This window comes from Natator depressus, chromosome 1 (genome assembly GCF_965152275.1).
Source record: "Natator depressus isolate rNatDep1 chromosome 1, rNatDep2.hap1, whole genome shotgun sequence".
NCBI classification, from domain to species: domain Eukaryota; kingdom Metazoa; phylum Chordata; order Testudines; family Cheloniidae; genus Natator; species Natator depressus.
In genome coordinates this window covers 157,208,662-157,222,666 of record NC_134234.1, presented here as the reverse complement: position 1 = coordinate 157,222,666, position 14,005 = coordinate 157,208,662, and the positions used below count along the sequence as shown (strand labels likewise).

General features: G+C 37.5%; 1 protein-coding gene across 1 annotated transcript in view; it reads right to left on the bottom strand.

Annotated features, from left to right (window-relative positions):
• The window catches only part of DSCAM (DS cell adhesion molecule), a 607,252-nt gene extending 593,920 nt beyond the window's left edge, over window positions 1-13,332 (bottom strand). The window contains exon 1 of the mRNA XM_074969783.1: window positions 12,796-13,332. Within this exon, the coding sequence (XP_074825884.1) occupies window positions 12,796-12,838 (43 nt within the window). The 5' untranslated portion in view covers window positions 12,839-13,332. The remainder of the gene's footprint in view (window positions 1-12,795) is intronic.
• Between the last annotated feature and the right edge of the window lie 673 nt (window positions 13,333-14,005).

The following is a 14,005-nucleotide window of genomic DNA, read 5'->3' as shown; positions in this document are numbered from 1 at the left end:
CCTGAAAAAGATGGAAAAAGGCCGCAATGAAGCCAAAATGTCCCCCTTTTAAATGCAAATATGTGCTACAAATTAACTTTAAAAGCCAACAGTGTCGTCTGTTTTATTTATGAAGATTCTTTGAGGATCACTCAAAAAAAAAAAAAGGGGAAAGGAACAAATGCAGCTAAGTGTTAATCTTTTAACTGCACTGAGTTTATGAATTCAGTATATTCTGTGTTCTTCTCTTGCTGGAGATTATCTATTGTACTTGACATGTAAAAACAAAACCTTGATAAAACAGAGGAGGTGGGGTTTGGTGTGGGGGATCCTGACACAATCAACAAACAAACAAACATTGTTCTACAGAGAAAAAAAGCCTTCTGGACTCAAGCATTTCAGCTTTGGAAAGGGAAGGTATTGCTATGAGGAAATGCACACTTAGACCAGGAATAGGCACAGTGAAGATCTAGGAGGAACACAGCATTTATTTTTCTTGGGAGCTTATGAAAAGGGTGTGAATAGTAAATATCAGACAACTCTTTTCCCCATTCTGTTTTATCCCTCTCCATATAATTCAGTTCAACTAGGGGGAGCCACATTTCAGGGCCTCGTAATGAGGGTAGGAAACAAAAAGGCTTCTCCTCCCTTTCCTAATGTCAAAGAGAATCAATGGTGTTTTCTGTTTTAAAAGCACTATCCACAGGAAAAAGCAAAAGCCTCGTATCAGGCTGCAAACAGGGGCGCTTAAGCACAAGGCATTCAGGCAATGGAAAATGCATTCAGAGCGTTTAGCACACGGGATTAATCGAATTATAATTTAATCATCTGATCAAACACTAATTAGCATAATCACTTGAGGGAGAAAGCTGCTAGAGGAACAGATGAAGGAACACCTTAGGCACCAAGCACATTAATGACGCAAGATCGTGCACAGATGACTTTTTAAAAAAAAATAAAATAAAAAGGAAATTGAGGTTTGTAGTGCTGGAGAAGCAATTTAAGTTTGTCGTCTGGATTGCATGTTATTCTTTAACCCTGAAGAGATGTTGTTAGAACCAGATTTGCCATGGCTATGATTTCTTAATTTAGACAGTCCCCAAATCCCAAGGACAGTTCTGCACAAGATTATCACAGGAAGATTTAAGAGTAGGCGCACATTTTAGCCCATACAATTTTATCATAATCATCTCCAACCTTATTCTGAGAGTCTCCTCCCCCCCCCCCCCACACACACACGCATGAGTGTTTAAGGATAGTTCACTTGGATGACCTTCATGGATACAGTAAAGTATTAGTGTCCTCTTACAAACCCTGCATTGGTAGTAATTAGTCCAACGCTTCACTACTTGCTTTTGGTGGCTCAATTAAGGGGGGGGAGGGAAAGAAGACCCATTAAGTGAGGTTCTCTGTGTAATAAAATAGCAAAAATTGATTGTAAATCCATTTCAGTTATAAAAGCAGAAACAGCAGAAAATGTCCTGAAGCAGCAAAACATTAAGCATACCCTTGATGTTTACCTGAGTAATCAAGTGACACTCATTTGTATGGAGACAGTGGGGGAAACGTAGTGACATAAGGAAACCTGGAAAATATTTTAAACAGTATTTAAAAAAAAAACTATTTTGTTTGTTTTATTCTGACAAAAGATGGGATTTGAGTTATTTTTAAGGCAACTAGTTGGCCTTTTCAAATTGACTGTTCTAGTTGAGTTTAGTAGTACTAAATATAGGGATGTGGGAGTTTATTATATGTTAGTGAGCAAGCCCTGAATGAAAGAAATTCCCTACAGTACAATATAACCTAGCAGAATAATTAGGTGCTACCTACATTTTAAAGATTCCAGATCATAAGGGATAAACTGTGAGCTAATTTAAATTGACTATATCCCCCACTAAGGACCTCTATCAATAATCCTTTAGGTGTCTCAAAATAACTTTACATTAATAAAAAAAGGCAACCAATTACAATACAGCAGCCATTATTTTCCCTACTATTTCTCCACATTATGCTTAGAGGGAATGCTATTTTAAAATATATGGTTCAGTATGCACAATTTAAGAACCACACCCCAAAGTACAGTATTCATTTTCTGTAGAGGAAAATTATTACGCCAAAAACAAAATCTCAAGGGCTAAAAGTAATATGAACATTATATTAATCTAAAAATAAAATAAAGAGCTGAATTTTCTCAGTTTTTACAGATGTGTCACTAAAGATCTCTTTGTGCTAAAGGAGCTGGTACAATTCAACTGACTTGTTTTGCTGCTGATCTAGAGAGAAGCACCCATGTTGCAAACATTCCTGGATTTAAATCAATCAGTCATTCATGCAGCAACAGACCAGTAGCCCATTTAGTTGTAGTACGGATCTTTTGATGCATGAGCTACAAGACTTTTAGAATCTTTTTTTTTTTCCTGAGTTTTTAAATACTTAGTTTAACTCTACACTTGTTTTTACTACATGCTAATTAAAAAAAATCAGATAAACTCAGGAGACTATGTCATCTTAGAACAATCACATTGGGGGAAAAGAGACAGACAGTGGGGAAGGAACAGCTGGTAACACAGTTTGAGACTACTGCCAAGGTCAGAGATAACATGGTACATGAACAACAAAAATTCTTTTCCTATTGGCTTATCGTTACACAGCAATCTTTAGCCAGATAACAGCATCCCCTGCTGGTATCACCAATGTACCTCTATACTCTGCAGTTTGCTGTTTATTCAAAGGGAGCTGCCAGTATTTTGCCAGATCATTTTATACAATAACTCAATGCTTAAGTTATTCATTTTCCCCTTTCCTATCAATTCACTATAGATAAGACCTCCTCACAGCAGATATATATTACTTCAAAAATATATATTTTAAATAACTTTATTTAGGTTGCAAAGTCAAATAGTAGAAGATTAGGAAATGCCAGATTTATGGTTGCCCATGCGACCTTAATTCTGCCCCTTTGTGGACCCATGCCATGCATTAAATGCAGCAGGGCTCTTATGGGAAAAAATAGTAAGTGATCATGTAAGAATAGACTAGCAACGCAGCAGACTTTTACCACTTCTGATACCAGACTAACTGCATCAGCTGGCAGCAGAAGGCTGCTATTTCGCCCCCGCCCCCAAAAAAAAGCTGTCTAAAAGTACTTTTCATAATATAAACAAATAAGTGAAAATAAACCCAAAAGAAAATACACAACCTCAACAAATCTGCAAATACTATGATGTGAGCCTACCATTATCCTGTTCCCTTTGCTTGTAGACCTTACCTGTTTGCTTCTCTTCCCACTTCCTCTCATTTTGATTATAAGCTTGTTTGTACAGTGCCTAGCACAATGGGGCTGTGATCCAGATTTGGGCTTTTGGGTCTACAGCAGTAGAGACAATAATAAAGGAGGAAAGGGATGTTGCTTGGTGCATAGAGAAGAGGGAAATTATTTCAAGCATGCAGCAAGAGAGAGAGGAAGGAGAGAAAGGGAATCTTCCTAGGTACGTGAAGCTAAAGTGTGGACTGAAATTAAAAAAAGGTGTACCAAAAACACCACCAGAAATACCTAAAATAACCCACACCCTGGTTAGGTGTGGACATTATTAATGGGTGGACATTATGACATAGCATCATTAAGTTTCAGTTTTGCCAAATGTTGTGCCTGTAATCCAACAACTTCCAGCTCACCAGGCCCAGAGGAATGCACAATTAAACAAAACTTTAAGGCAGCTAGACAGAAACAAACCATTAGAACAGGGCATGGTTTTTAGTGGTAGTGGGATTTGGTACAGTGCTCCTGGGTCCCCTCTGAGGATAAACCAGGATGGGCTTTTTCTGTTTAAAATGTGGCCCTTGTATATATCTAAAACTGGCCCGGATTAATAACTCCCTTGTTTCCTCTTTCACCACCATTAGCCTGACCTAACAGAACAGCACGTTGTACTTCCCCTCTCTAGCACATGTCCTGCTCTCCCAGTCTTTATGTGCCAACAGCCAGAGACTGTTGTGGTTCTGATGAAACAAACAAGCAAAGATACAAAACAAAAAACAAGAGTGGGAGACTGATTGTCAGGTTCAGCTCGTCTCACATACATTGTGTTTGGAGGCTTCCAGTGGCCCTGGTTTGAGCCAGCACTTAATTTGGAAGTCCTTAGAATCATAGAATGAATATCAGGGACCTCAGGAGGTCATCTAGTCCAAGCCCCTGCTCAAAGCAGAACCAATCCCCAATTTTTGCCCCGATCCCTAAATGGCCCCCTCAAGGATTGGGCTCACAACCCTGGGTTTAGCAGGCCAATGTTCAAACCACTGAACTATCCCTCCCCCTCTCCCTGTGTTATGCTTAAGTGAATAAAGATGTTTTCCTAAATAAGGACAGTCAATAGTCTATCCCTTGCTGCTGCAGTTGAACGGCATGGCAGGATTTGGGATGAGATATCATGGCCTGGAGAAAAAAGTAATTTAATATTTTTATTCATGGCTGCTCCATGACACAATTTCTATTTTTACAGCAGGTTAAATAAATTAAAAAAACAAACAACAACAACAAAACCTCTCTCTGCTTTCAACTGTAGAAAACAACATTGTTGAAGTGAGGTGGGAACAATAATCTCTGATTGCCTAACCCATTGGGGCGGGGGGGGTGTCAATCAGATTCAGAGCTAGCATTTCTACTGTTATACATAATCTTCCATTGTCCGGAAGCACAGATAATTGACTCATTTCAGTGAATACTAACCCCACTTTCTGACTTGTCTACAACAGGGGATATTACAACAACAACGTATGGCTTCCTCGGAGGTTGCGTGTTTCACTGTATGGCTGGCCCTCTCAACCAGCTTATATCCTTGGGTTCACACACCTACACCCCACTTAGACTCTCATTTAATATCACAGAATGATGCTACTAAACAAATGGTGGCCTCAAGTTAGTTAAAATATGCCCACCATGAAGATACTGCTTATGAGCAGCACTGAAGCTAACGAGCCAGTGCCAACCTCCATCAAGTCCCTTCATACTGTGGCAACGAAAAAACGAAACAGCGAGTGCAGCCACTCTGCACTGGGAAAGACAGAAGTCCTTAGCGTGCAGACTTCAGCATAGGTCAATCATTTGCAAACACAACATGGCAGCATTTCTTTTCCCTGGAATTCACACCCTGGGAGATGCTTGTCGCAGAGTTGCTCTGTCTATGCTTTTTCTTTATAATTGCCATAGCTATGAGTAAAGATGCACAGACACCAAATTATTCAAAGCTTCAGTGCAACACGTTTTAATTCAGATCAGAACGTATTAACAATGCTATCTGTCCCATTAGAATATTGCTGGTCACTCCAGAAATCATGTCTCTAATTTCTTAGTATACAATAACAGCCACCTTTTAAAGGCTGTGTGTTTCTTTTTTGTTTCAATTATTATTTCTTTTAATCTTTCCTTAAAAGATATTGGAAAAGAAATCTGTGGGAATATTACTTTTCAATATTTGCTGACAGTACAAAGAGAGAGGTACCGTAATTTAAGACAAACATTCAGTACAGGATTAATGTGTAATTAAGTGTAAGGAGACAGCAGCACCTAAAGTTGGACTTTGGAGCGAGCATCCTGTCTTTCCATACACAGTAGTTTCCAAGCCATCACACCTACTGTATATAATTTTGTCCCTGCTTGTAACAGTGACAGCGTTAGATTAACAGCTGTGTGCTTGGTCTTCATTTTAGGTGATGCAGAGCACGTTCAGATGCCTTGAATGGTATTTCATCAACATAGCCTCTGAGCTGCTGCACTCCCATTTGTTTGCATCTGGCTTTGTAGCTGCCATTTAAACATGGACTATGAGTGCCACTCCCAGTGGTGTTCCTGTGCTCCACTGTGTTCCTGAGCTCATGTGTGGTCTGCCCTTCTAGAATGTTCAGCAGATAGCCTGATCAGTGATTCAGCACAGTTTGCTGCACTGCTCTCTCCCTGAGTTACTAGGAAGCTCCAGGGATGCAGGCGTTTAGTATGGAGGTGACTCTCCTTCTCAAAGCCACTGCATTTAAAAATGGCTTTCTATAAATAAGACTGCTGGCTCATTCTTAAATCTTACTCTCTGCCTCCTGAGTAAAAATAACTTAAATCGGGACGCAGGCAAGAGTCATTAATCTCTGTCATTCTGACTATCCATCCACTAGCCTTCCTTTCTTCCTATCTCAATGTCTATGACCTTAATATCTGTTCTCCCATTTCACTATGACATATATTTATGCAGACTATTTTCTCTTTTTCTGGTAATTAAGCCATTACTTTAAAGGGGGGAAAATATTTAGAAAGTCATGAAAAATGAATGATGTATGATAGCTGGAGAGCAGTGTGAAAAATCAATGGCAAAAAACACCAGGTAACAGGAATCTGTGGAATGTGTGGTTTACTATTAAAGATAATTTTCTTCAATAGTTTTTTGTGATACGAAAGGCTCTCTTGTTGAAGATACCAAGCTTTAAATGTGGTTCCTGTAAGACAGTGTAGGCCCATGAATTAATGAAACGAGATGTCTCATATAAGTAAATAAGCAAGGTTAAGAAGGTGGGGTTTATTTTATGGAATAATATAACTGTTCTCTGATCAAGGAAATGAAGCTTTCAACAGACCACAAGAAAAATAAATCACATGTTAAAATAAATAAAGACCATGTCAACACATAGAGATCTTGAAAGATCTCAGACTACATTTTGAAACAAATAATGTAACAGACTTCACCCACTCATTCACCTTGGAGTAGGTATTCAGGATCTTGTAGTCTGCAGTACATTGGAGAACCTTATTGCTCAAGAGGGTTTTGTTGCTACTTTTACAAAATTATGGTATCAGAAACTGTATAAGGAATAATAATTTTTAAAAAATCAAATATTCTGCAACTTAAAGTAATCAGGGCAAGATAATAAATCCCCACACCTTTTTAAGGAATTTTCATTTTGCCATGCTATAGGAATTGTAATACTAAATCAGAACCAGTGTAATTCTTAAAGAAAAGATTCCACTCTAACAATAGCCAGTACAAGATTCTTCAATGGAAGCTGTAAGGCCCGCATGATGGACAATGCATACAATAATCTGCCTTTAGGGGAAGTTTCTTCCTAACCCCGCGTGAATAGTTTACCTATGACCTGCATAATTAGCAAAGATACCACTTTTAAATAATAGAGCTAATTAGAAAATGGATTTCCTGTCCCATAAAAGATTTAAAACACACCACACACACACACACTCTGAATATAGAAAAAAGCCAGAATTTCCAAATTTCTCACAAAACAACATTCAGAAGAAAAAAATCAAGGCATTTTATCTTGATTCATTTTAAATATTTAGTTTCAATTTTGACATTTTATTTTTTTAAAAATTGTATATAAAAGAAAGTAATTTTTGAAAAAGAGTCATGGGGGGTGGGGTGGGAATCAAAACTTTCCATTCTGAAAATGTTGAAATCGGATGTTCAAAAATTTGCAAAACATTTTTTCTATTTTTTTTTCCAAAACACTATTTTTTTTCAAAATTACTAAAACTGGTACAATTTTACAACAAATGTCCGATTTGTTGAAACACCACCTTCTGACAACCGTTTTGGCAAAAACAATATCAACTAGTTCTACAAAATAATGCTAATCCTAGCTAGCGCAACTGCCAAAAACGTACTGGCTGTTCCGGTTCAGAGTTTTGTACTGGTGCCCATCCCTGTAGTATCTGATCACTTATAATGCAATGTTTTGCAAACACCTTTGAAAATCATGCCATGCATTCCTGGCCCTGCTATAGACCCCTTTTATAACACTAATCAAGTCAATAACTTCTGACTCACCTTCTTGAGCTTCGGGGTGCTGAGAGAGGCTTACACCAAGATTTTCAAAATTGGGGCCATAAAGTTAAGCTCCCAAATCCATAATTTAGGCACCTAAATAGATGGCCTGATTTTCAAAAATGCTGAGGACCCATTAGCTTAAATTTAAGAAAAGGCCTGATGTTTGATGGTGTGGGGAGTTGAATGGTACCTCTATAAATGACATAATTTAATACAGTGTGGAACTGCTGAGTGTAGGCAGGTTAAAATCAACCAACCAGCCTCAGGCTATCCATTAGCTTTCCCACTCACCAGTTCCTCTGACCTTTAATACCCCAAAAGCCTGATGCTGCACCACTGAAGAGAAGGGAGTTTTACCACGGTCTTCAATGAATGCAGAATCAAGCCCCAAGTTCTCATTACAGCTTATTGCCATTTGTGGAAATCAACCTCATTTTAAACTTTAATATAAATGTAGCCTGTAGACTTCTTGTCATTAATAATTGTTATTCAATGTTCACAGGAGGAAAAGAAAACAGAATAGTGATCTCTGAAAATTAAAGGGATAGTGACCCTGCAAGACAATCTACCTTCATAAATCCTCCCTTCAGTGACTGTTTATTCCCACTGTTGTTTTGAAGCGTTGCCAGTCTTGTGTGGTTTGCTGCCTACTAGTGTCCTGTGACACTGACACACTAACATGCAAGCAGCAAGTCATAGTATCTCAGTTTGTGTTTGGTGAAGCTAGTCAGGAATTCTTAACGTTCAGTAGTTGCTATATTCTGGAATATTACTAAAAACGTAAAGAAGGAAAATGAGCTCTCTTTTAAAGTGGAGGAGCAGATTTCTGTTGCACTCCATCTAGCTTTCTGGTTAATGCAAATTGCATTTTAATCACTCAGTGACCAAATAATATTTATTGCAAGAAAAGAATTAAAAGCCTCAGAAGTAGCAAGGTCAAAATCAATCAGTATGATTGTGCTATCCACAAATACATCAATAACTATATATCAGCACATGAAGTATCTTACTACCTGAGAGCAAGGCTTTGGCTACTCAAGCTATATTTTGATGTCACAGCTATTCAAAAAAACCTTCCATTGGGGGGGAAAGCCCCATTTATTTCAGTAAAGGTGTTAGCCTTCCTGTTTGTTTCTAGCAGTACCGATCACTGTTTCTTGTGGCAAGTATTCCTAGTACCCCTGTTGTACATTCTTACAGTTTGTCTACTCCCTCTGCCCCCATCCCAATTTACAGTCTGGCTCTTGTCCCACTTACAGTCTGATATGCTAGTAAAAACTCCTTTGATTTATCAAAGATGGACATGTGCACACTGGGATTCGTGCATTACAGATACAAAATGGAAATCATTTTAATGGGAATTTATTTTTAGTATCAGCTGTACTGTATTGGTTACATCCTGGTGTAACATTGATTTCAACACAGATCAATGGACCACAGGCAAACAAGAGTTGCAGTGGAAGAGAAGCCTGCAAATGGTTTCAGCATATTTACGTCAACATATTAAAATGTTACCAAGAAATACGGACATTTAAATACACAGAGCAATAGCATGTCTAATATCACATTTTAAATAAGCCAATGTATCGCATGGGTGCAGGAATTCTGAGATGTTTAAAAAAAAAAGTTTGACCTTTCTGATTTTTTTCCATGAAGTAATCAATAAAATATGCCTATACCCATTGGGATTGGACTATAGTGGATTTTTTCCACTTAGATCAATCATTTTAAATGCTTGCTTCAAGAATATTCTAATACAGTAACCCAGAAGGTAAATTTCTCAGTGTGTTGCTCAGGATTATAACTGCATGACTCACCTTACCATCAGTTGGAGCTATGCAGCTTAATTCACTGTTTAGAAAGGGTACCCCCATCTTCTCAAATGGCTTGACTGTATTTATGGTTAATAATACTTTTTTATCCATGTTTTAAGAAACCAAGAGTGTTAATAAACAAAATCAGTAGTTAGAAATAACAATTGGGGTTAGAATTTGGAAATTTTGTCCAGGAATCCTATTATTTGGACATTGCAGCGTACTAATATTCTATTGCACTCATAAGTAAGATACTTTACAGATAGTAAGTCCATCCAATGAAGGTGCCATTTATTGTGATGAGATTTATTTGTGCTGAGAGATTATAGGGAGATATGGGGGCCAATCCTGCTGTCCTTATTCAGATGGCTCCCAGGAACTCTCCAATAGAAATTTTGCCAGATAGAAAGATTGCAGGATTGGGCCCCATGTTTGTTAAATAAAAAAGAAAAGAAGTTAAAACTAGCAGTTTTACATGATATACTAGATTTTTATTTCATTTTATAATATATCTAGAACATAATTAGATGCCACACACATGTGGGTGCAAGAGCACATGTGTGTTGTAAGTAGATTTGTGCATTTCCCAGGGGGCTTCTGAAAGGCAGGTGGGTAACAGCAATAACAGAAGTCAAGCTTCAAGAGTTAATTTTTATACAGCATCATAAAAGAGTGCCACATATTATATAAAATAATCTACCTTAACGCAGACCAATTCAAATAAACGTGTATATAATATTTGCATTTGTGCATACTGTATTTTCCTTCAAACACCGAAGTATTAATCATTTTCAAAATATCACCAAAATCTTACTAGAGTCATGTGAATAGTGTATTCTAAATTCAACAGTGTAACTGAAAGCACAATGTAAAAGTAACAATGAGCATCTGATGTTTTATATGCAGCCAGACACTACCTCAGGAAACACTTATCATATTATGAGAATACATGTATATTTACCCTTAGCACCCCTAACTGCAGAAGTATCATCTTCCCAGATTTTATGCTGGTATACATACCCTGTGGTGTGTACATATAAGAATCTGCAATACACACACACACCCCTACCTTACTATCTTATAATTTTCAATGATATAGTAAATAATGTCAAAATATCCCATTTTAACCAGTTTTTAAGTTAATAAAGATTCACTGAACCATCCATTAGCTATTTCTAGTGTTGTAAGATTTAAAAAATTGTGGTGTATACGTACCATGTATGTATGTATGTACGCGCGCGCGCACACACACACACACACACACACACACACACACACACAGAGTGTATTTATATCAGCATAAAATCTGGGAAGATACATGTATCTTCTGGGTTTAGAGTGTTAAGGATAAATATGTATTCTGAGAATTTTTTCTGTTTGATTTTGGTCCACACTTGTGAATGTTGAAACTGTGACATTGCTGCAGACTACATAAATAAATGAGAGAAACTGTTTTTCATACAATTTCAACCTTAAAAGGAAAACAAGGTTAATTTATTATTCTTCAGAATTGCGGGGTTTATTTTATTTTTTTTTCAGGTAGTCTACCTTAAAAGTATGCAATTTAAATGGGTGTGAATTGGTGTGTGTGCAGGGTACGTATGTATCGGTCTTTTAAAGACATACAATTTTTGGACACAAATGTTGCAGTTCTAATTTTCTATGCAAATCCTTGTTTAACTGAATAGCCCTGATAAGCGAATATACTTTCACAGTGATCCTGTGTTATTAAAAGCAAATCTTTTCTCCAAGATATCTGCCTGCAGAGGATACAGAAAAGGCATAGTGCCATCTGACAAAATAAATAAATACATTCTTAATGCCAGAACTTTTTGCAATGTCTTACTGCTAGGAGGATTTCAAAATAAAAAAAAAAGTTTGGGGGTTATTTTGGTCATTTTGCATTGTACAGTATACTGTGCATAAAAACATACCTCTCGATACATCTTCTTTACTCCCTTACTTTCCTTCCTGCTTCATCTCTTAATGCCTTAATTTTATGATATTTCTATCTGTTCATACTGGATTTGCTTTGCCTGTCAATGTATTTTCCCATCCAGTATCTACCTAAGCAGATGTGAAGGCGCTCTCATCCAGCATTTATTTGTCACCGTTTGCTTGGAGCTTCAATTATATTTGTATCTTCGAGGAAAAATTTTGCACTTTACCCTGAGCTTATCCTTCATTCAAGCAACATTTTTTCTATTCTGTCTGGCTTGCCTATTTTGAAAATTGTGTGCTTAATCTTTCTATTTTAACTGTCTGTGTACAATTTTAGGCAGAGCTATGTTCTCAAATTTGAAAACAGGAAAGAAAAATAATGGGAATAACTAGCATCACAATATACACCATAATTTGTTTTCTATCCTTAAAGATACTATATTTATGTACATTTTACCTAAGTGTTGTATAGTTCAATATGCAACTTAGGATGATACATAGTTAGTCTAAGTATTAAATATATAAAACCTCACCTGTATTAATAACATTAAAAACTGTGAAAACATTTATCTATTGCAGAGGAGTACACAAATAAGGGTTTATTCTTCACGGTCTTTCCATTGTTATTTCCCCTTCATAACTTTGAAATTGACTGAAAGAGTCTTCAACCTTTTTTAAGATGATGTAATGCTTATCAGTGCATATTTTTACATAAATGAGTGTGTTGAACACATAGCAGGTATCTTCTCAGAGAAATGATGGCGAGAGAAAATTTAAAAATATTTTCCCTTAAATAAAAAGCATGCATTATTTTGGTTAAATCCCATGACAATTTAAGCACTGAAATATAAAAACATGAAAACAAAATCAAAATCCAAAAGCTTAATATACAAGCCCTTCAAATTCACTCAGTATGCTCTTACAGATTGATGCTCTGCTTGGCAAAATTCTGTACTTTTTTCAGCCAAAAAAGAAAAATTGCATCTATCCCTATTTCACCAAGCACAGTTTTATTCTGAATGAGGAAGATATATAGTAACACACTTAGGTTATGGGCACTTACTTTGCTAGGTAAGCTAGTTTAAATGATTACAGAGCAATTTCTTCCTTCTCCCCACAGCTGCTAACAACCAACGTGATGCTTTAAACACAAAAGATAAAAAATCATCCAATTCCCTTTGACACCTTTCCCAATTAGCTGAAATTAAATGAATCACAAACTAAATGATTATATTGCTCACCATTCAAGATGCTCTGGAACAAGAAGATAGCCAATATCCACATGCCCCTGCTCCTTTCTATCCTCCCAGCTATGTGCTTTTAGCTTTCCACTCTTTTCCTTGCTTTCTGTTTCCCTGTTTGTCAACTGCAAGGTTAAAGCTGCAAGCTAAGAGGAAAGATCAGTCCAGCTTATTTTGCTGGTAGCAGCGTAGCTGCTTGGAGAATGCGTGTATGTGTCTGATTGTCCTTAAAGCAAGTGATCCGTCTCTCCTTTAGCTTCTGTTCTCCACTGACACTTGCTTACTGGCTTTCTGTTTCAGAAAGATGCAGCTAAAGGAAAAAGGGAGGCGGGTGCTTTAAGCCCAGGTGTGTCGTTAGCTCAGGGAGACACCAGCAGGTTTGCAGAGGCAGGTCTGCAGGTGAAAAAATCCTCCAATGCAAGCATAAGATCATCCCTGGTAATATCCAGCCCAGATCTGCAGAAACCAGGCTGCATATACACCACCCTTCAACCACCACATCCAGGCAGCAAGCAAGCAGACTGACACATCTTTCCTCTCCTACAGATTTAATCACATTGATCCCTCTGCTAACCTTCTCTGCCTCTGAGCAGAACAGAGGAAAGTATTAACCCTATCACAAGCCTCTGTCAATTTTAGCCCTCTGCAGTCTTAAAGCAGCAGAAAGTATCCATAGCGGGGGGGGGGGGGGGACTAGACGAATAGAAGAACATAGTAGAATATGATACATTTCTATAGTTGGCTGAACTGCGTCCGTTTGGCATGAGCTGAGTTTTATATGACTAATGTGTTGACAAGTAGTAGGGGGTGGCACTTCTGGAAGGTCATAGCCTAGACACAGAAAGAAGCATGTGAAATAATTTACTGAGATTCTTAACAAAATAGTAAACTCCATTTCCAACACTTTTAAAGCACCCACTACAATTAGGCTTTGAAGAGTTTCTTTACTGTGGGACCTGATTTTGTTACCTCTTTTAGAAAAACTAAACTGCAGCCTCACTAACAACTATCCGTGCTTCTACCCTGTCTTTCATGATGTGACGGTCAATCAAAGAGTAGAAACGTTAAAATAACTAGAATCAACACCGTGAACTACACTGCAGCATTAGCGAATTCAAGATTTGTGTTAAAATTAGTGAAACCAAAAAAAAGTCTTATTTATTACTGGTCTGTAGAATCTTGTCTTGTCCCAAAGGGAGCTCTGCAGGGT